Source organism: Dermacentor albipictus, chromosome 6, assembly GCF_038994185.2.
Source record: "Dermacentor albipictus isolate Rhodes 1998 colony chromosome 6, USDA_Dalb.pri_finalv2, whole genome shotgun sequence".
NCBI lineage: Eukaryota > Metazoa > Arthropoda > Arachnida > Ixodida > Ixodidae > Dermacentor > Dermacentor albipictus.
Genome location: NC_091826.1, coordinates 96763813 through 96782953, shown reverse-complemented (window position 1 = coordinate 96782953; position 19141 = coordinate 96763813). Strand labels below are relative to the sequence as shown.

General features: G+C 46.5%; 1 protein-coding gene across 2 annotated transcripts in view; it reads right to left on the bottom strand.

Annotated features, from left to right (window-relative positions):
* The window catches only part of LOC135907490 (calcium-activated chloride channel regulator 1-like), a 435567-nt gene that overhangs the window by 89304 nt on the left and 327122 nt on the right, over positions 1-19141 (bottom strand). Inside the window, exon 12 of one of the 2 annotated variants that reach the window (XM_065439176.2) lies at positions 18050-18262. The exons of the other annotated variant lie outside the window; for it this stretch is intronic. Within the exon in view, the coding sequence (XP_065295248.2) occupies positions 18050-18262 (213 nt within the window). The remainder of the gene's footprint in view (positions 1-18049; positions 18263-19141) is intronic. 2 annotated transcript variants of the gene reach the window in all.

Here is a 19141-nt window from a genome sequence, read left to right as displayed (position 1 = left end):
TGTTTCACAACACGTGCGAATAGAAAATTCGCGGCGCTTGGCGATGAAACATGCACCTTCAGTTCAGCGTCCTAACACGAAGGAGAACTCAAAGCACGCATTATTGATAAACTCCGGTAGTAATTGTTACGGAAGTGGTTAGAGCACAACACTGTTCTTGAGCGCTTGAAGTTGTTTCGCTTCACAGCAGCCTCCCACTTTGCTGAAAGCTTCTTGTCTTACAGGAACTAATGGAACATTGGAACACAAACAAAGGAATGTAGGGTCGAGCGAAGCAGATGAGGACGGCACGCACGCAGAAATAAGCCCGGTCAGGCACCGTCGCGGAGACTGCGATGGAACGGAACACCAGCGCTGACGTCACTACGCCGCGGTTTCCGGTCTCCGCTCGCATCGTCAGCGTCAGCAGCAGCGCGCGGCCCTCGACGGGGGGCGGAGCTACAGCGCAATTTTAACCGGCGATCGCGTTGTTCCTACGTGAAAAATCCCCCCCTTCAAATGTTACCTGCATGATTTATAAGGTTCCCGCATCCGTATGTGACCATGTTATTGAATTCGACAGACTCCTTAGCTTCCCTTTAAAGCGAAGTGTCTATTTTCTAAGACTCCGTCTTCAATCTACGTTACAATATACCTAATAAAGGACTATACTTAGCCCTTTAACCCTCGCCTAGTCTCGTGGTACGACAGTGGCTAGGCTCCGAACGACAGCAGCTGTCACGCCTCTCCGCAGCAGAGCACGTCGCGTGACGTTACACGTGCCACACTTCAGTTCTGGCGGCTCAAAATGGTTGCGACGCGGTGAATGACATTGAGAGACAGGCGTCGTAGAGCTTTCACTCGAAAAGAAAGATTATGGAGATGTATAAAAAATGTTAGAATAATGAACACGTATAGAATCCCTTATCAAATCAAGCATGGTGGGTGACTATTTGTTAACCATCATCATCAACATCATCATCATCGTCATCATCATCATTACCAACAACAACGCGCCGGTTCTCACTAGAATGCGCTGGCTCCCACTGGAAACTGTGCTGGTTGCGGGTTTACCGCACTGTTTGCAGTATGCAAGGAATATACACCCTGGTAAAAAATGCTTGATACTATTATCCGGATGTATTACTCTACTTTTCTAAATAACGCTTGACTTTGAGGTCATAAACGTCATTTTCATGTCACAGCTTGGAGTAAAGGCACATGAGCTGCTCCGTGTGTGAATGCATATGTGACACTGGATGCGTCAACGAGGGATCTTTGCTCAGCAGTGGATATGAATAGTTTGTTCACATTCACCACACTTCCTTTATATGTATCCGTGACGTGTTCTTGTAATGATGTTATATTTGCTTTTAGGCGATGACACCACCGTTGACTGCGAGTTTTGGCAGTGTTGCTGACAAAATAAGCATACCCAGCAGTTGTTCAGAGGCGGTCTAAGGGAACCTGGAAGCCTGCTGCTGATTGATATTATTGCACCGATAACAGAGCTGAGGCAGTTCGTGTGCCTTCATTTTTCCTAGTGTACTAAAAAATATTGTTATTAAAGAGGTTCGTAAGCCCACATATAGACCTTCAAGCTTTCACCAGGTACCCGCGCAGGGATCGTTCCCCTCCGGCGAGGTCTAGGCCCAGCCTACTTGCCGAGTCCATCTTCACGCTATCGGCCCGTGAGCGGTCATGAATAAACACATGTAAGGAGGAAGAACAACTCTACAGTTCAATAATCGTGTCTACAGAGTCAGTACAAGAAGCGATGTGGGCCGATGTGACGACATATGTAAGCATATGCGTATATGCTCTCGCCGAAGACTGCAAGCTGTACATACCAACGCTTCTCTGACGTAGATATTATGCGCCTACACAGAGGACTCAATTGAAGCTAATTGCTCAAAGAAAATACTGCAATTACCTTGCGCGCAGAAGAAGAAGTGGCTGTGAAAATTGGCATTAACTAAAGAAAATGGCTGTTGCTACACTTGAAGACATACTATTCAATGCGCAGAACTTTTTTTCGTCCTAATAGAGGCCTATGTTATACTTCCGGGGAGAAAGCCCATCTACCATGTATGTGCGAGACATGCAAGCCCCGAGTGAAATTACGCCTGGCCATTGGCATGGCAAATTATTCATAATTCTGATTATCCCGGCCTGACTTGGCGGTAAAATACTGGTCTCGGGACCCCTAGGTCAGAGGACGGGATCGTCGTAATGGCAATTTTAATTTTTTCGTTGCCTTTTTATCTTTTTTACAGCATTAAAATGTTGTTTTGTTTTCTTTAAGATATATACGGCAGCCAGGCACTGCGTTTTCTTCGCTTTAGAGCTGCTTTTCGCACCAACACCCAGCTCCTTCCAGTATGCTGTGCCATCTGAGCATCCAGCATGCGACAGTGGGCTTATATTCCGGCGTTGCCCTTTATAGTACATCTTTTATTTTGACAAGCACTGCGCCGAGCCTTACACTATTTTCATGGTTATGCATTTCAGTAATGGTGTTTTCGTCACTGTGCAAGCACTGGTGGCTACATCAAGCATCCGTTATATTATGGCAGGCCTCGTTTAAGTTCTTGAACTTCTTCGAGATGCAGAGTTCCCTAAGTTAACCTCGGTGGCGCATTTTGCACGATTAGACCCTACAAAGCGCCTCTAATACGCGCACAGGCTAAGGAATCTGCGCTCTTCCTTCTTGTCGGCGGGCTAAGGAAAGTCAGCAATAGGAGCTGTCTTCTGAGTCTTCGCCGATGACGTGTCCAAGAAGCGGAAGCGAGCCCTGATGACTTGGTGGACTCTAGCGTTGCTCAAAGCCGCCTAAAGAGATCGTCCTAATTCCCGACAAAGACAACAACGCCATCCAAGTAGCCGAGCCAGGTCTGCCACTTCAACTCTGCCGACTATGGTCTAAGCGGTATTGATATGATGAGCAACAATATTGGTGCAGAAATTGTGAGCTTTGGCCAATAACGCGTAAGCAAGTAAGCAAAAGCACAACAACCAAGCCAAACAATGCTTACGCACTAGTAGACAATTCTTAGAATTTTTGTAGCATTATTTCGCGGAATGGGTCATTATACGCTTTCGCATCAAAAACGCAAGCTGTGCAGGGGGGCATCCTTTCTTGTCGAAACTACAGGAGACGCCCAAGTTTCTCGGATAGCTAGATAATATCCTGGAGCAGAATTTTAAGAACTTCGTGCTTTATCTTCTCCCTTTCCCGTGTTCGAACTTGGTACGAGCTTTGACGGAGTGGTGAAGCGCCGTTAAAAGAAATGCTAGCTCTTCCGTAATCAATAGTAGATGTAAGCATGAAATGGCTACCGGCAAAGAAGATTTGTGCCGCGACGCAGGGCTGATAGCTTACTGCAGGGGTTATCGCTCCTTTCTATGTAATAATGCTTGAACACATGTGCCCTCTCCTGACTGCTGTCGGTTTGCTCTATAGTTTTGCTCTAGGTTGAGTGCAAAGTCCACGGAAAATTGCAGGGCAAAATTAGAAACAGGTGGTATTGACTAGCATGCATGCATGAACCTCTGTCCTGACGTTTAGTATACTAATACAATTACTGCTCTGCATTAGCTATGCTGTTCGAAGATCGTTTCTTACACCGTTTCTTTTATTTTTCGCGTTTTAGGCAGTTGATTGTTAGCGTATTCTGTTTTACCACCTTTTCTGCCTTTCGTAATAGCTTGTTTTTGCTTAGTGGCGAAGCACTAGCAATGGCGATTGGAAGGCAGGAACTATACATTTTTCACAGCCTTGTACGTATCAGAGGGAGTGGTCTTCGGCTCGGTTGCATTCAGGGGCGTAGCCAAGGGGGGGGGGGGCGCTTATGGGGCTTCAGCCCCCCCCCCCAAAATTTTTTCGTGCTGCCAATGCACCGCCGACGAAAGCTACCCCCGGCGCCGGAAATCATTCTGGATTTTGTCTAGAATGTCTTTTTGACGCTCGAAAAGACAGTTAAGCGCGAAGATAGCGAACTCGGGCTGGATTTCGCGGCAACACCCATGCACCGAGAGTCACATAACGTCAAGCAGCCCCATCCGACCACAAAGTTTCAAGGGCGTTTTGATGGTGAGCGGGCTCGCCGCGGCATCTCTCTGAGGCCACGGAATCTATGGAGCGCATGGATGTCAATTCCAAAAATTTATGGGTATAAATCTCATAAACTCTTGATGTGAAAGGTGCATTGACATTTCCAAAGTTGTGCTTTAGATTTTCAATTGCGGAACTTTGTGGGTTTAATGTTGTTGTAAACATTTGACGCCAAAGGTCCATTGACTTTTCTAAAGTCTTACATCGGAACACACAACGAGACAAGTCAAATCAACACACTAGCCGACAAGTTGACTAAGCACGCAGCGAGGTTCAATAAGACGAAGCGTTGTGGTGGTTCATTTGTGCTGCCATGTCACATAAAAAAATATCAGCATTATTTTTAACCTACGCCAAAATATCCATGTCAAAACACTAAATCTAGCAAAGCTAAGTACGTTCTTATTTATTTTTTCTAATTTGACTTTTATTCGCGAGGACACATTGAGCCTCTTCAATTTTTCTTTGCTTTTTTTTGTGCTCGCTACCATACCCGCGGGCTGCCAGAGCTAGCCAGAGCGCATACGTTTTTCTCGCGTGGCCCCGACCACCGCGCAGCGCACTTCGGTGCGCGTTCGTTTTCGTTTGGCCCAGTGGATTTTCGCCTGACAGAGTTTTGGACACTTTCTGGATAGCAGACGAGAAAATGAAACAATGGTCGCTCGCCGCCATCACTGTGGGGACTCGACGGATTGCACCGCGGTCGTTCTTGCAGAAATTCTCCGGAAAGTCTTGTATCGCCGGTGTAGGATACCGAGCAGTATGCGTATGGTTGGTTCCCAGTTGACCAAGCGTCTCATGCTTTCTTCGATATTCCTTCCGTAGCCACATTAGGTGCCCAAAGTAGGCATTCTATTGTGGCCAACATACTTTCCAATGCGTTTTTTTTCATTTCCGTGCCCCCGCACCACAGATGGAAAAAAAATACATTGTTGCGGTGCAGCGAATTGTCGCATGGTGAAAGTTCGATTTTGTTACTTCTTTTGTGGAAAGTAATGGGCCATGGGACGCTTCGGTTGCCAGATACTCTTATTATAATATTGCGATAGCAATTATCGGGACACTCCAGGCGCATTCCTGCCGTCGCCGTCGGCCTCAGGTTTCGTATAAAGTCCAGGGCGATAACATCGTGACCGCGTGCCGTAGGCTGTATGTGCGAGTGAAAGCGTAGGGGGGGGGGGGGGGTTTGAATGGCTGAGCCGACGATGGTGGCTCCGTCGTGTGTGCTCAAAGGAGAAAAGCGGGGAGCAAGAGCTCCGCATTTGGTCGCACCTGATACACCGGGGGGGGGGGGGGATGAAATTGGGGTGGAATCTAGGATTCTGTGAAGCTGTCATTGCGCAGCATGTTTATTTGCCTTGTTTGACGCATTATATACAGCGACTTTTTCTTAGATACGTAGATGTATTGGTGATTTATGCGTATATTTAAATATCTTGTTGCGAGGTTTCGTGTATACGTGCAGTGAACTTTGTTTCGAGTCACACTTTTTGCCCTTTATCAAGCTGTCTCTTCGCATTTCTAAAGCACGAGTGTGGGTCGCAATAATGGTTCGGTTCATTATCTGCGAGGCATGCGTGTAGCAGAGTGGCATCTCTCATTTACAAAACTGGTAGGCATGTGTGAGAATAAATGTTCTTTAATGCTCTCATAAACTGGGTTGAACATGGTTGCCTGACATAATGGACAACCCAGAAGCTGAACAGCGTGGTGTCACGAAGTTTTTGACAGCTAAAGGTGTTTCCCAAAAAGAAATTAATCACCGTATGGCTGCCGTGTACGTTAAACATTGCATTTCATCGGCCACTGTAAAGCGTGGGAGCAAACGGTTCAAAGAAGAATGGGAAAGTTGCAAAGACATTAGAAGACCAGGTCAATGCCATCGTGCAATCACATCCCGCACAATTTCAAAGGTTGATGAGCTGAGACAAGAATGGAGGACAAGCATCGATGAACGGGCAGAGCGTGTGAAAATCAGTCACGGTTCGGTTCACGCCATAATTCATGAGCACCTAGCTTATCGGCTCTTGTGTGCGCAATTGATGCCCAAGATTTTGATCCACCGCCAGAAGACGGAGAAGTTTGGCGCTGCTTCGACTAATCTGATCTGGTATCACAATGAGGATGACAATTTCTTGTTTGCTATTGTGATCGGGGACAAACCATGGTGCCACTACTATGAGTCTGAAACACGACGGCAAAGCTTACAGTGTAAACATTCGAATTTGCCACGGCAAAAGAATGCAAAGCCGTCATTTTTGTCGGAAAGGTGTTGACTTTTTTTTGATCGTCAGGCGCCATTACTGATAAAATTTGTTCAATCTTGAGAGACTATCAATTGTTTCCGATATTGTGAAACGCCGGAACCACTGCGTGTCGCAATCAAGAACAAACACTTGGAAAATTGACGAATTATGTCATCTTGTTCCACGGCAATGCCCGTCCGCACGTTGCTGGTGTGGTTAATACAAAACTGGCAAAGTTCAAGTGGGGAAACCCTGCAACATCCGTTATAGAGCTCAGACCTGTCCCCTTGCGACTTCCACATTTTGGGGCAACCGAAAAACAGCTCAACGGAACTAGATTCGTGCCGGACGATGACGTGAAACAGTCAGTTAGACTTTTTTAAGTAGCAACCTAAGGAGTTTCATGAGACGGGAATCACGCGACTCCTTAGTCAATGGGGCAAATGCCTAAATTCTCATGAAGACTACTTTTAAATAAAGTACCGCGTTTGTCATATATTCGCATTGGCTCACATTCATTTGACTCGCCCTCGTATAGCTTGCAGAACTCCTGCTTTTATGCGAAGCATATTACGAGAGCTCAACCCAGCTCCTCAGACGTGGCGGTGTCGCCTTCAATACCACGTGACACCGTGACGTCACGACAGAGGAGAAACGGGGCTCCAACTCGCGCCGTCGCTCGCGGCGTCGCGGCGGTATATAAGCAGCTGCGCTTGCCTCCTCTGCTAGACACTCACGAGGTGACATGCCTCCTGGAGACAGAGCTGCTCGTTGGAATGAGAAGCGAAGGTTGCGGCGCGCTACAGAGACTGATTTTCTAGGTGGCTTTGGCTCAACTCTCGCAAGATGGGCTGGGTGGGAATCGAACCAGGGTCTCCGGAGTGTGAGACGGAGACGCTACCACTGAGCCACGAGTACGATATTCAAAGCGGTACAAAAGCACCTCTAGTGAATGCGGTGTTGCCTTAGAAACTAGCTGTTTCTAAGGCTCAGGTGTGCGTCGCTTGCTCAGGCGCACATTTCGTTGCTGCGCCGAACGCTGCGTTGATCGACGCTCACCGCGTCCGATGCGGGGCGCGTAGTCGCTGCGCCATAGCCCATTGTCTTACACCCCTTGGCGGGTCGACGGGAACGCTGTCGCGTTCCACTCTTGAAGGCGAAGCAGAGTAACGCATGAGTTGTTTCTTCGTCTAGCCGAACCAAATATAGCCAAGCAACAGCAGTTCACCAGGCTAAACAATGATTCAACAACTAAAATAAAGGCTAGTATGCTTCGCATCCTGGGCTTAACCTTAGCTAAGCCACAGCCATTTTTTTTATACGTGCTCTCTGTTGGGACTATAATTTCGATGCCATTATTCACGACTCACGACCGGTGACAGCCGCTCCTGCGTAATACATTGGAACAAATGACACCATCATGGAGATTTTTCACTGGCCATTGTATATATACAAGAATCTAAACACGGTTCTTGAATGACTAAGTATCATTAACATATTTGTCCTCAACTTGTTCATTTCATGGCCTTTTCATTTTTCATATCAGCGGCATGAGCTGCTTTCCTGGTTTCGAAGTGATATAGTTCTAAAGTTCGTGGGATGTTTTCTTTACTTAATAAATAGACAAAAACATGGAAGCATTGATATCAGCTACTTGGGGCACAATTTTTGGCACATATGAGAATATTCTATCATGAAAAAATACACATTTTACTTGTTTGGACAATGCGTAGCGTTAATTAATTAGTTTGCAGCATTTTTAACAATGGTAATGCGGTTATTATTCATGTATTTGATCCCTCGAGCAATTGTTTAAGAGGAAGCTTTAGCAGGGGCCCGATCCGACGCGGCCTATTCAAATACATGTAAAACGCAGAAACGCTTTTCTGAGATAATCCTGCTAATCGCTATCAATGAAATTTGTTGCATTTGATAGAGAAGGTAAATTATAGTGTCTGTTGGAAACGGAATTTCGATGTATGGCCTGAATTTTGTATAAAATATTTTGAAAAATTTGAAATTTCGAAAAAAATAGAAGCACGACGTTTACAAAGTAACTAGCTATGTACCAAGAACAGATATCTTGGTTCTGTAAACGGCAACTATTAGGAAAGTCCATGCGAAAAAATCTGGTATGTCAATTCGTATCTTGCGTTAATTGGTTACGTTGTGTAGAATGGTTCTGCAAAAGTCGTATTTCCATAATAATAATCTTTCTTGAGATTCATGTTTAACATATCTATTTTGTCCTCTGTAGACGTACTATTATATGCAATTCACAGAATTGTGCTATCATTTCTTATTGTTGAGTTACTGAGTTTTAAACTTGATAGTTCCGTTTCCTGAAAACTTGCGATGTTGGCCAATTGTTTGTAAAGAATTGACCGCCTAAATGAAAAATTCGAAACGAACAGTCACTAGAATTTAATTTTTTCCTTTAGATTCAAGAAAAATCGTCAAATTTGGTGCAATTGTTGCGAGGAAAAACGAATTACCCTTCTACATGTATTTAAATAGCAGCACTCGAGCTAAAGCTGCCTCTTAAGGAGGAGGCCAATCTGCAACATGAGCCCCCCCCCCCCCCCCCCCCCGAACGAAATTTGTGGCTACGCCACTGGTTGCATTGTAGTTGCAGGTAGGGTGCTGTTCATCAGTGAATGCTTGCCAGAAGTGAGTAGAGAAGAGCTAAGAGCTAGGCGCTCGCAAGTTCCCCTGCACCTGGCCTGGGCCAAGGAGAAAGACACCCGCAAGAAGAGCGCTATAACCTAACAACAAAGACTACACCTCGTAACTCGGAAGAATCTAGCTGCCGCGGACAATGGGTCCCTCACGGAAGGCTGAATATAGAAGCTGAAATGTAGATTCCTCTCTACAATTTCTGCTGGGAAATGCATAGCGTGATCTTCTTCCCTCGCCGAAGTTGCTATTATGGCTCCCCTTCCGCAAAAGCCAAATAAATGTGGTTTATCACTCATGCCTTGAATATCCGTCACGCCCCACCTTCCTCCCTTGCGCACGCGAGACTGATCCGCAGCCGTCGGCTGACCCTCGCAAACTTTCATTCACACGTGCAGCGTACGGCGTGCTGCGACAATGCCATCGTATTTGCAATTGCTACGGAATGTCACGGCGACGGCGATGACGATGGCGATGGCAGAAATGCATGAATTACACCAATAATCGGACAGTTTCGCCCTAAACTCTACTCCCCTGCCCCAGTTGTATGGCTCGCGTACACTGAGCACCCTTGGCGCTGCTGCAAGTTACTTATGAGATGTAGTATGCACCTTTTTTTATCGTGCGAGGAAAAGAAGGCTTACGGCTACCTTTCCTCCTTTCTTCTCGCTTCTCGCTGCTTCAGTGTGTGTTTGTGTGTTGGCGCGTGCGTGTTTGTGTGTGCGTGTATACGGGTGTGTGTGTGCGCGTGTGTGTATATTTACGTGTGTAGGGGACTATTCGCTTGGCATGATTTGAAATCACTATACTATGTTTATGTTAGCCTCGCGCATGAACCTGATGGCCGTGCTCAACGCAGCTATCACGGTGGATGATAGACCAACATAATAATTACAAACTTTGTCCTTCACCATTGCCTTTTTCTCCTGTAAGATATCATGTCCAAGCGAGATCGCGTAAAAACAATTCGATGACTATTACAAGAACAAAAACTGATTTCGTCCTCGTTTTAGAAAAGAAGGAAGAAGAAAAAAATGCATTGGGGTGGGGGTAGAGGTATGCAGCTTCACTGATAGACACTTCCTAACGCCGCAATAAGGCTTCACATTATAGATGAAACAGATGTATACGACCGCGGCTACCACCGCCTTGGACGTTCACGCAGTCTCAAGGTGGTCGCTCGGCTACTCGACTAGTGTGATTCGCACTGTACGTTATGCTGTTATTACAACAAAACTCCTTTTTTTTTCTCGTGACCGAACAGTTCGTTCAGGAAACAACGTAGTCACGTAAGGTATCTGCAGTTAACAATTTGAACGTTTTGCCAAAATATATAGACAAACTTATTCTACAGCACAATGAAATACACGCTGTTAAAATCGTCATATGTTTCGCAAGTGCAGATGTGTTTGTTTTCTACTTGTCAGAAATATAAAGTATTCCCAACACACATGCACGGGGCTTTGGATTTGGCCATAGCTTACGCGTAGCTTGCTCGTTCGCACACGTGTCCTGTGTTTCCAGAATCTTCGTGTGCCGCAAGAAAATAGGCGTACATTGTGCAGAGCCCCGCTGTCGACCGACGAAGTATCGTAACAAGTTAATTTTTTTGTCTGAAACATAATATTTCATAGCAAGTTACCACCACATTTCCACTTCGGGTATGCGTCTAGCCGTCTTCGTGGGGGCTTTTCCCGGAGATAGTGCAGCCGCAGGAAGTGGGGGCCGATATGGCTGCTGTTGGTTATGTGTGCCTCTCGGACCTGCTTGTCATGATATGCCCGCTATGTACATACATGCCGCCATATATATATACACACACACACACACACACACACACACACACACACATATATATATATATATATATATATATATACATTTGTGCCGTGACAGTTAGGGCCGACATTGAGCCTGAGAGATACGATGAAGAAGGGCACACACATGATGATGATAATATACAGATGATGAAGCAATGGGCGATAAATGCCCACACTAATTTCCCCAGCGCGAGAGCGACCATCCTGGTCGCAGCCTAAAGATACGGGGAACGCCGCGTGAAGGGCTTCATACGAGAAACATGGACCACTTCGGTAGAGCGGCAATGGTGGTGAGTTGAAGGAACAACAGCGGTCACACAATAATTAACGGGAGAAGTCATTTTCAGAACCGTGCATGGGCCAATAAAGTGAGACTGAAACTTCTCATACAACCCAGGAGGCTGAACTTGTGCCCATAACAGCGCTTCACTGCCTGTTGTCTGGCTTCGGTGTTGAAGCGGGCACGCTGGCGATAATGGCCAAGGCGGGAGACATTCTTCGCAGGGAGATGGAGACGGATCGAAATGGGCACATAAGAAAGAAACGTCGAGAAAGGAACTGGGCGAACGGCCATAAACAAGGTCGAATGGCGAGCAACCGGTTGTGCGTTGAACGGCAGTGTTATACGCGAAGGTGACGAACAGCAAAATTGTGTCCCAATTCTGCGATCTGGTTGAATATAGGCGGGTATCATGTCAGAGAGCGTATGATGAAACCGCTAAGTTAGGCCGTTCGTCTGAGGATGGTAACCTGAATTATTATAGTGGGTTGTGCCAGAGGCTTTGAGCACTTCGCCTACAAGTTCTGAAAGAAATGTCTTTCCGCGGTCGCTCAGAAGGACACGAGGGGCGGGGTGACACAGGATTATGGCTTCAAGAACGAATGTAGCAACTTCGGAAGGTGATGCAGAACTGACAGGAACTGTTTCGGCATAGCGCGTGATGTGGTCGACGACTCTAACTATCCATCGACTACCGGCTGGAATCATGGGAAGTAGTCCATATAGAGATCACAGCCAACAACCTCGAATGGTTCTGAAGGGCACGAGACCGGTAGTAGCGGCCCGGCAGGAGCTGATGTTGGCCGCTTTCGAGGCTGACAAATGGCGCAGAAAGAGACGCATCTCGTCAGACTGGCAGACAGGCCAGACCAGCAGAAGTGACTTCTTATGCGGTCCTAACTTTTCTGGATGCCAAGATGGCCAGCAGTCAAATCGTCATGAGAAGGCCATAGTAAACGAGTACGAAGGCAGCGAGGCACCACGGGCACCCATCATTGTCCGTCAGCACGATGGGTATGGCGGTACACCACGGAGTTTGTAGCTTGAATTGTGTCAACTGTCTACGGAGCCTGGCTTAAGGCAGGCGCGAAGCTCCACGACCGCGGTCTATAATACGTCGGCAGTACGAATCGGCGACTTCTTGAGACGACAATGATGCATAGTTGTCCGAAATGAGGGGGTAAAGAGTGGCAAAGGACAAAATCGCCGTAGAAAAGACTTCCGGGATTGCGTCACTGGAGGTGGCTGCGGAGTTAGTGATGAGTGCTGCTGTAGGAAGTGGGCAGCGGGAAACAGCGTCGGCGTCTTGATGCTTGTTACCAGAATTGTAGATGATCTCAAAGTCACACCCTTGCAGACAAAGAATCCAGCGACCGAGACGTCCTGATAAGTTCTTGAGTGTGGTGAGCCAACATAAGGCGTGATAGTCCGTAACGATGGTAAAATGGTGGCCGTGGAGATCAGGGAAAATCTTCTGGACGGATCAAACGACAACTAGGCATTCCTGATAGGTGATGGTACAGTTCTCGGCAGGTGTGAGTGCGCGACTTGCATATGCAACGACTCTCTGACGCAAAGAGGTGTCGCGCTGGAGGAGAACAGGACCAATTCCATGCCAGCTAGCGTCCGTGTGCAAGGTTGTGGGTGTAGTCTCATAAAAATGACACAGGACAGGTTCAGATGTGAGGGCGCCCTTAAGGTGGTCACAGGCACATTTACATTACGGTCACCACACAGAGAGCACCACAACGAAGTAGGCTGTGCAAAGAAGCAGCTATAGAGTTGAAGTCGCGTAAAAATCGACAAATATAGGAAGCGATGCCAAGGAAACTGCGTAGTTCTTTGGGGTTTTTTGGTCGAGGAGAGCAAAGCACCCCCAAATTTGGCAGGATCAGTTTGAATACCATCCTTTATTATAATGTGACATAAACCTTGATCATCTTGCTTGCAAAACGCACTTGTTGATTTTGAGCTGAAGACCAGCGTTAGCGAGGCATGTAAGAACCTCATCCAGACGTTGCAGGTGTTGGAGATGTTGTGCCCAGATAGCACAAGCATGCTTTCCACTTCAGACCGCGCAGAACAGTGTCCATCATGCGCTCAAAAGTAGCGGGAGCATTGCAGAGGTCGAAACGCATCACGTTGAACTCAAAAAGGCCATCTGGGATTGCGCACGCTCTTTTCTTGGTTATTCGTATTCGTACTCAAAAGTCGGCAAGATGGCATTGTCTTATTAACGTAATAAACAACTCGAGAGATACCGCAGAAATTAACACCTTCGCTTAAACAGACATTGAAACAAATATCGTGACGCGGAAAGAGTAGGTAACAGTATGTTTACAAAATATCAACGCAGGGAAGCCCCATCAAGTTGATAGAACAACTGCAACCACCAACGTGCGTTTTGCCGATCGTTGTACTCGCCGTCTCACTGGGTGCCTTCTTGAGAATGCGGGAAGGACCTATAACAATTTCCCTGAATAGAAATCGACACTCGAAGTAGGCCAGGGACACGAAAATTTCATATTCTTGAATTGTAGCGCAAAGTTACACACACACACACAGGCTATAAGAAGGCAAGAAGAGCGCTAACTCTCAACTAAAGCTTTATTGAAACTATCAACATATCTATGGGCGATTGCAAATACCATAGCATACTAACATGACAAGGTCGAAAGACTATCAGTTAAACACTCAAGAGGTCGGGAAGCCGAAAAAGCAAACAACAAAAGGTACTGCTTGAGATTGACAAAAGTACTGAGAAGATATTGGAATTCGCTTTCTAACAGAGGTATTGTATGCCTGGCTAACACAAGCCTCTCCTAATCTTTAAACAGGAAATGCCTAATTTTTTTCCCGTGTGGCTAGGCATTTCTGTCTTGAAAGAATTTTTTTCCTTGAAAGGACTTTTGTACCATTAAACAACGTTTTACATCCGCAATTCAAACAATGCGATGCTAGATGTGAATCATTAAGGTCGTTAGGTGATTGTTTCTGTTGTTCTAGTCTGACATTGATACAGCTGCCGCTCTGTCCAATGGAAGCTTTCCGGCACTTCAGTGGAATCTGAATATTTTTTCTTTTGCCCCCTGTTGAAGTTTCCTAATTACCGTAGTCATATCGTAAGAAGCTAACAAACACTGACACCAAGGACAACATAGGGGAAATTGCATGTGCTTAATAAATGAAGTTAAGAAACGACAAATTTATGGAAATGAAAGTGCATGAAAAAACTTGCCGCAAGTGGGGAACGATCTCACAATCTTCGCATTATGCCAATTCCACCAATTGAGCTACCGCGGCGCCGTTTCTCCATTCACTTTATTGTGTATTTATTTTTCTTAGTAGAACCCTGGGAGCGTTGTTGTCTTTGCTGCCAACGTTTGTTGGCTTATGATATGACTAATAAAACTCGGGCCCCTCGATTAACCCCCTTTCTTCTCGTTTATTACATAACGAGGGTCTCGGATGCGGCAAAATTGATGCCTTCAGCTAACATAAGTAGGTTCGCTGAAAAGGTCACGTTCTCGTGACGCCTCGGGCAGAAAAGATGTTCCACATCCGCCACCAAGGTTTATGAGGGGTGGCACTGGCTAACACTCCCAGGGTTCTAATATGAAACATAAATACCCCAGAAAGTGGACGGCGAAACGGCGCCACGGTAGCTCAATTGGTGGAGCATCGCACGCGTAATGCGAAGGTTGTGGTTTCATTTATTAAGCACAAGTAATTTCCCCTATGTCGTCCTTGATGTCAGTGTTTGTTGGCTGCTGACGATATGACTAATGCGTATCGGGCCCCTCGTTAACCCCCTTTCTTCTCGTCTATTTATCATAGGGCTCATTATAGACAATTTTTGGGAGCCCAGAAAACTGTATTTAGGTCATATCTACTGGCCACGTACCGTAAACCGTGTGATGACCTATGTAGATAGGGCACCAGAGCAAAATTTCTTCTTTTTTTGTTTTTCTTGTTTCTTAGCAGTACTTTTTACCCGGCAGGTCTATCAATATCAAACTAAAAGAACATAAACAACCACTTAACAACCCCAATGCTTCACATCCAACGTGCCATTGCTTCAATTGCGGTTACAAACTTTTGTTTGAAGTCACAAAAGTCCTTTCAAGACACAAATGACATACCACACAGGAAATAATTGAAGTATTTCACATTACCAGTTACGAGAGCAGTGCGTTAGCCATGCATAAATCTGTTAGATAGTGAATTTCAATATGCTCTACTCACGTGTGCTAATCTCAAGTAGTGCATTTTGTTGATTGTTTTGTATGGCTTCCCTCCCTCTTTGTATGTTTAACTGATAGGCTTCAGATCTTGTCATGTTCATATTGACACGTGTACTTGCCTTTATCGGGCAACAAGTTTTGCCGCCGAACAAATGTTATCGCACAGCGCGGGACGCGCCTGCATGTATCCGAAGTTTCTGGAAAGTTATCGATGCTTCTATCCGCTTTCTGTTGTCGCCGAACGTTGTGTTATCTGATTTCATCGCTTGACACGAATGGTGTAGAACATTTTAGAAGGCATGCGGGTCCCAATGTTTAATCTGGAACATTCGATGATTGCTGTATAAAAGCCGACGCGCTTGACGCGCTGATCAGATTTTCGACGATCGCCGACTGTGTTTGCCGCAATCGTTGTGCTTTAAGTGTAGCCTGTTTTGTGGGCACAGGTTCGCTCAATAAAAGCTAGTTTTGTCTTTCACAGTACTGCTACTGTGTCATTTAACGTCACTACCACGTGGCATCTGGTGGAGGTGCCGGGTAAGTCCGGTCATGAATGGTTATTCTTGCCGTGCAGATTCCAGTCGGCGTGATGAGGTGTCCTCCAGCGGTCCTAATTTGAGGGCCTTCCCATGCAGTTTTAACTTTCTTCAATTGCGCGGCGATGGTTCCACTCATGACGGAGTAATCGGCTCCTGTGTCCACTAAAGCGGTGACTGCGTCGCCGTCGAGAAGCACGTCGAGGTCGGTGGTTCTTTGGCATTGCAATTAGGTCTTGGCGTCGGATCACGGCTGCGTCGGGTTGAACTGAAGCTGGAACGTCGCTTCGTCAAATCGTCTTTAGTCGGTGTAGTCTTGGCTACCTGACTTTGTCGGGATGGCGGCGTGTCGTTATTATGTCGTGGAGATGGTCTCTTCGTCGTCTTCGTCGTCTTCGTCGTCGGCGGCGGAGGATCTTCGTCAGTTCGACGAACAGCAACCGCACCTCCATCGGTTGCTGCTTTTAGTTTTCCGGATATGCGCTCGCTGACCGGCCCCGGGCTGGGCCAGTGTATGGTCGGCGATGCGGCGACAGGTAGCGGCCTGGTGATGGCGAACGCGACGGTCGTCGAGAGCTCCACTGAGTAGCGGCGAGGTAATCGGCGATGTCACGTGGGCGCTCTCCAAGCTGTGGACGCGGCGCGTTGACGGCGAACCCTCTCAGTCCCAAGTCGCGGTATGGGCATCGGCGGTACACCTGGCCGGCTTCTCCGCAGCGATATCAGAGCGGGCGGTGGTCGGGAGCTCGCCAAATGTCCGTCTTCCTCGCGTAGGTGCGCTGGGCGACGGGTGGGCGTGCTGGCGGCGGCGGCGGCGGCCGACAGAATTGCGTCGTCACAGGGCCCTGGCGCGGTCGCCGAGGGGGGCCTCGACGGCGTGCGACGGCGGCGTAGGTCATCGTTTCCGGCTGGTGCTGTGGTGATTCTGGTTGCACCTCAGGAACTCCAAGCGATCGGTGCACCTCTTCTTTAACGATGTCGGCGATCGAGGCCACTTGAGGCTGCGACGAAGGCAAGACCTTGCGCAGTTCTTCGCGCACTATGGCCCTAATGGTCTCGCGCAGATCGTCCGTGGCCAGTGATTTAATTCCTACGTAGTGGGTAGAGCTTGTACGGCGGTTGAATTGCCGGTTCCGCATTTCGAGTGTCTTCTCGATGTTCGTCGCCTCACGAAGAAACTCTTCGACGGTCTTCGGTGGGCTTCTTACCATCCCGGCGAAAAGTTCCTCCTTTACACCAGGCATCAGTAGGCGGACTTTCTTCTCCTTCTCCACGCGGACGCTAACGAACTTTCCTTATTTAGCTTTTTTCTTTGCTATGAGTGCTTACTTATTACTTTCGTTTGTTTGCAGCATCGGGTCGATGCTTATTAAGAGGGGGTATTGACATGTGTACTTGCCTTTATCGCGCAACAAGTTTTGCCGCCGAACAAACGTTATCGCACAGCGCGGGACGCGCCTGCATGTATCCGAAGTTTCTGGAAAGTTATCGATGCTTCTATCAGCTTTCTGTTGTCGCCGAACGTTGTGTTATCTGATTTCATCGCTTGACACGAATGGTGTAGAACATTTTAGAAGGCACGTGGGTCCCAACGTTAAATCTGGAACATTCGATGATTGCTGTATAAAAGCCGACGCGCTTGACCCGCTGATCAGATTGTCGACGATCGCCGACTGTGTTCGCCGCTATCGTTGTGCTTTAAGTGTAGCCTGTTTGGTGGGCACAGGTTCGCCCAATAAAAACTAGTTTTGTCTTTCGCAGTACTGCTACTGTGTCATTTAACGTCACTACCACGTGACAATATGCTACGCTACTTGCAATTATATATATATATATGTATGTATGTATATATATATAGGTGTACGTGTCTGTTTGTGTGTGCGCGCGCGCGTGCGTGTGTGTGCGAGTGTGTGTATGTATGTCACTTTGTGCTGCAATACAATATGTTACCGTATCAACTTGAGCACCTTTCCACCCTTTTACACTAAAGTTATGGTGGGGATGTATTGTTTTACGCTTGTTAAGTTGTCTAGAAGGCACTGCTCTTATGTCATTGCCGGGATCGGCATGTCATGAGGGGTGGCTGGTGAGAAAGAAATACAATCGAACAAAAGTAACCTGCACATTGATGAATCCCGCTTTATGAAGCCTTACCTGTGCAGGGCTTGGTATCGTAACTGTCTTTACGAGTCCGCTTTGTTCTTCCCAGCAGTTCTCACATCTCTGTCCAATGGGATCCACTAACCAGACGTGGAGTAAGACGTTTGTACTGGAGGCGCTGACTGTTACGATTGTTTTTCCCAGATCATCATCAAGAATGAAAGTCTCTTGCAGATTTTCGGTGAAGATCTTTGTTTTCAACATGATCTGTGATAGAAAGAAATTTCAAAGAGATTTACAGGACAGTACAATACAATAACATCTTTTTTTCCTGAAAGGGATGGAGGAGGCTCAGGGAAAGAGCTGCCTCTGAGAGTGGTTTGACAGAAGGGCAGCCAAATATGTACAAAGCGATTGGCGAACAAGCTAGCAAGTTCCCCATATAGAAAAAAATAAAGTAACATATATGAATGAGAAGCTTACTGAGAATAAACAAGATTACGCATGTAATAAACTGTGTAAAAGTAACGTCAGGCTTCGCTATTATTCAAACAACAATTATTTATCCAAGCAGAAAAATGTTTTAGAGGTGTAGTTCCACAGTTAAAGATGAACTTCTGTCGCGGTTACTGAAAACTCGGCAACGTTGCTGTTTTTTCCCGAAAGTATTTTGTAGCAGTTGTGACCTCTGCATTTATTTTTTCAAGCAGTTACGCGACCTATACCTCTGTCACAAGGGAAGATTTAATGTCATTCGAATCGAATGGCTTTCGATGCATCGAATGCCATTCGCTCTCTTGCTGTGCTACAAAGTAAAATATAGTGGCATTCGCAAATGATAGCAATGAAGATCTGGAACAAAATTTGTGAAATTCAAGTAAGTTTTTGGTTAATTAAGGCATTTAAGAACTTTGGCGAGTACTTTTAAAACGGACGAAAACATTCTGACGCCAATTATTCACGAGTAAAAGCACTTCGATCATCGCCAACAGAGCCATCACTAAAGCCAAGTGAAAATCCGGCAAGTGTAAGCAAGCAGTATGGGCGACAGGGCACTCTGCAGAGCAAGTGCAGCTGGCCCAGTTGATATTGAAAAAGTGAAAGCCCTAGTTCCTCTTACATTTGTTACAGAGCGCAATGAAGAAA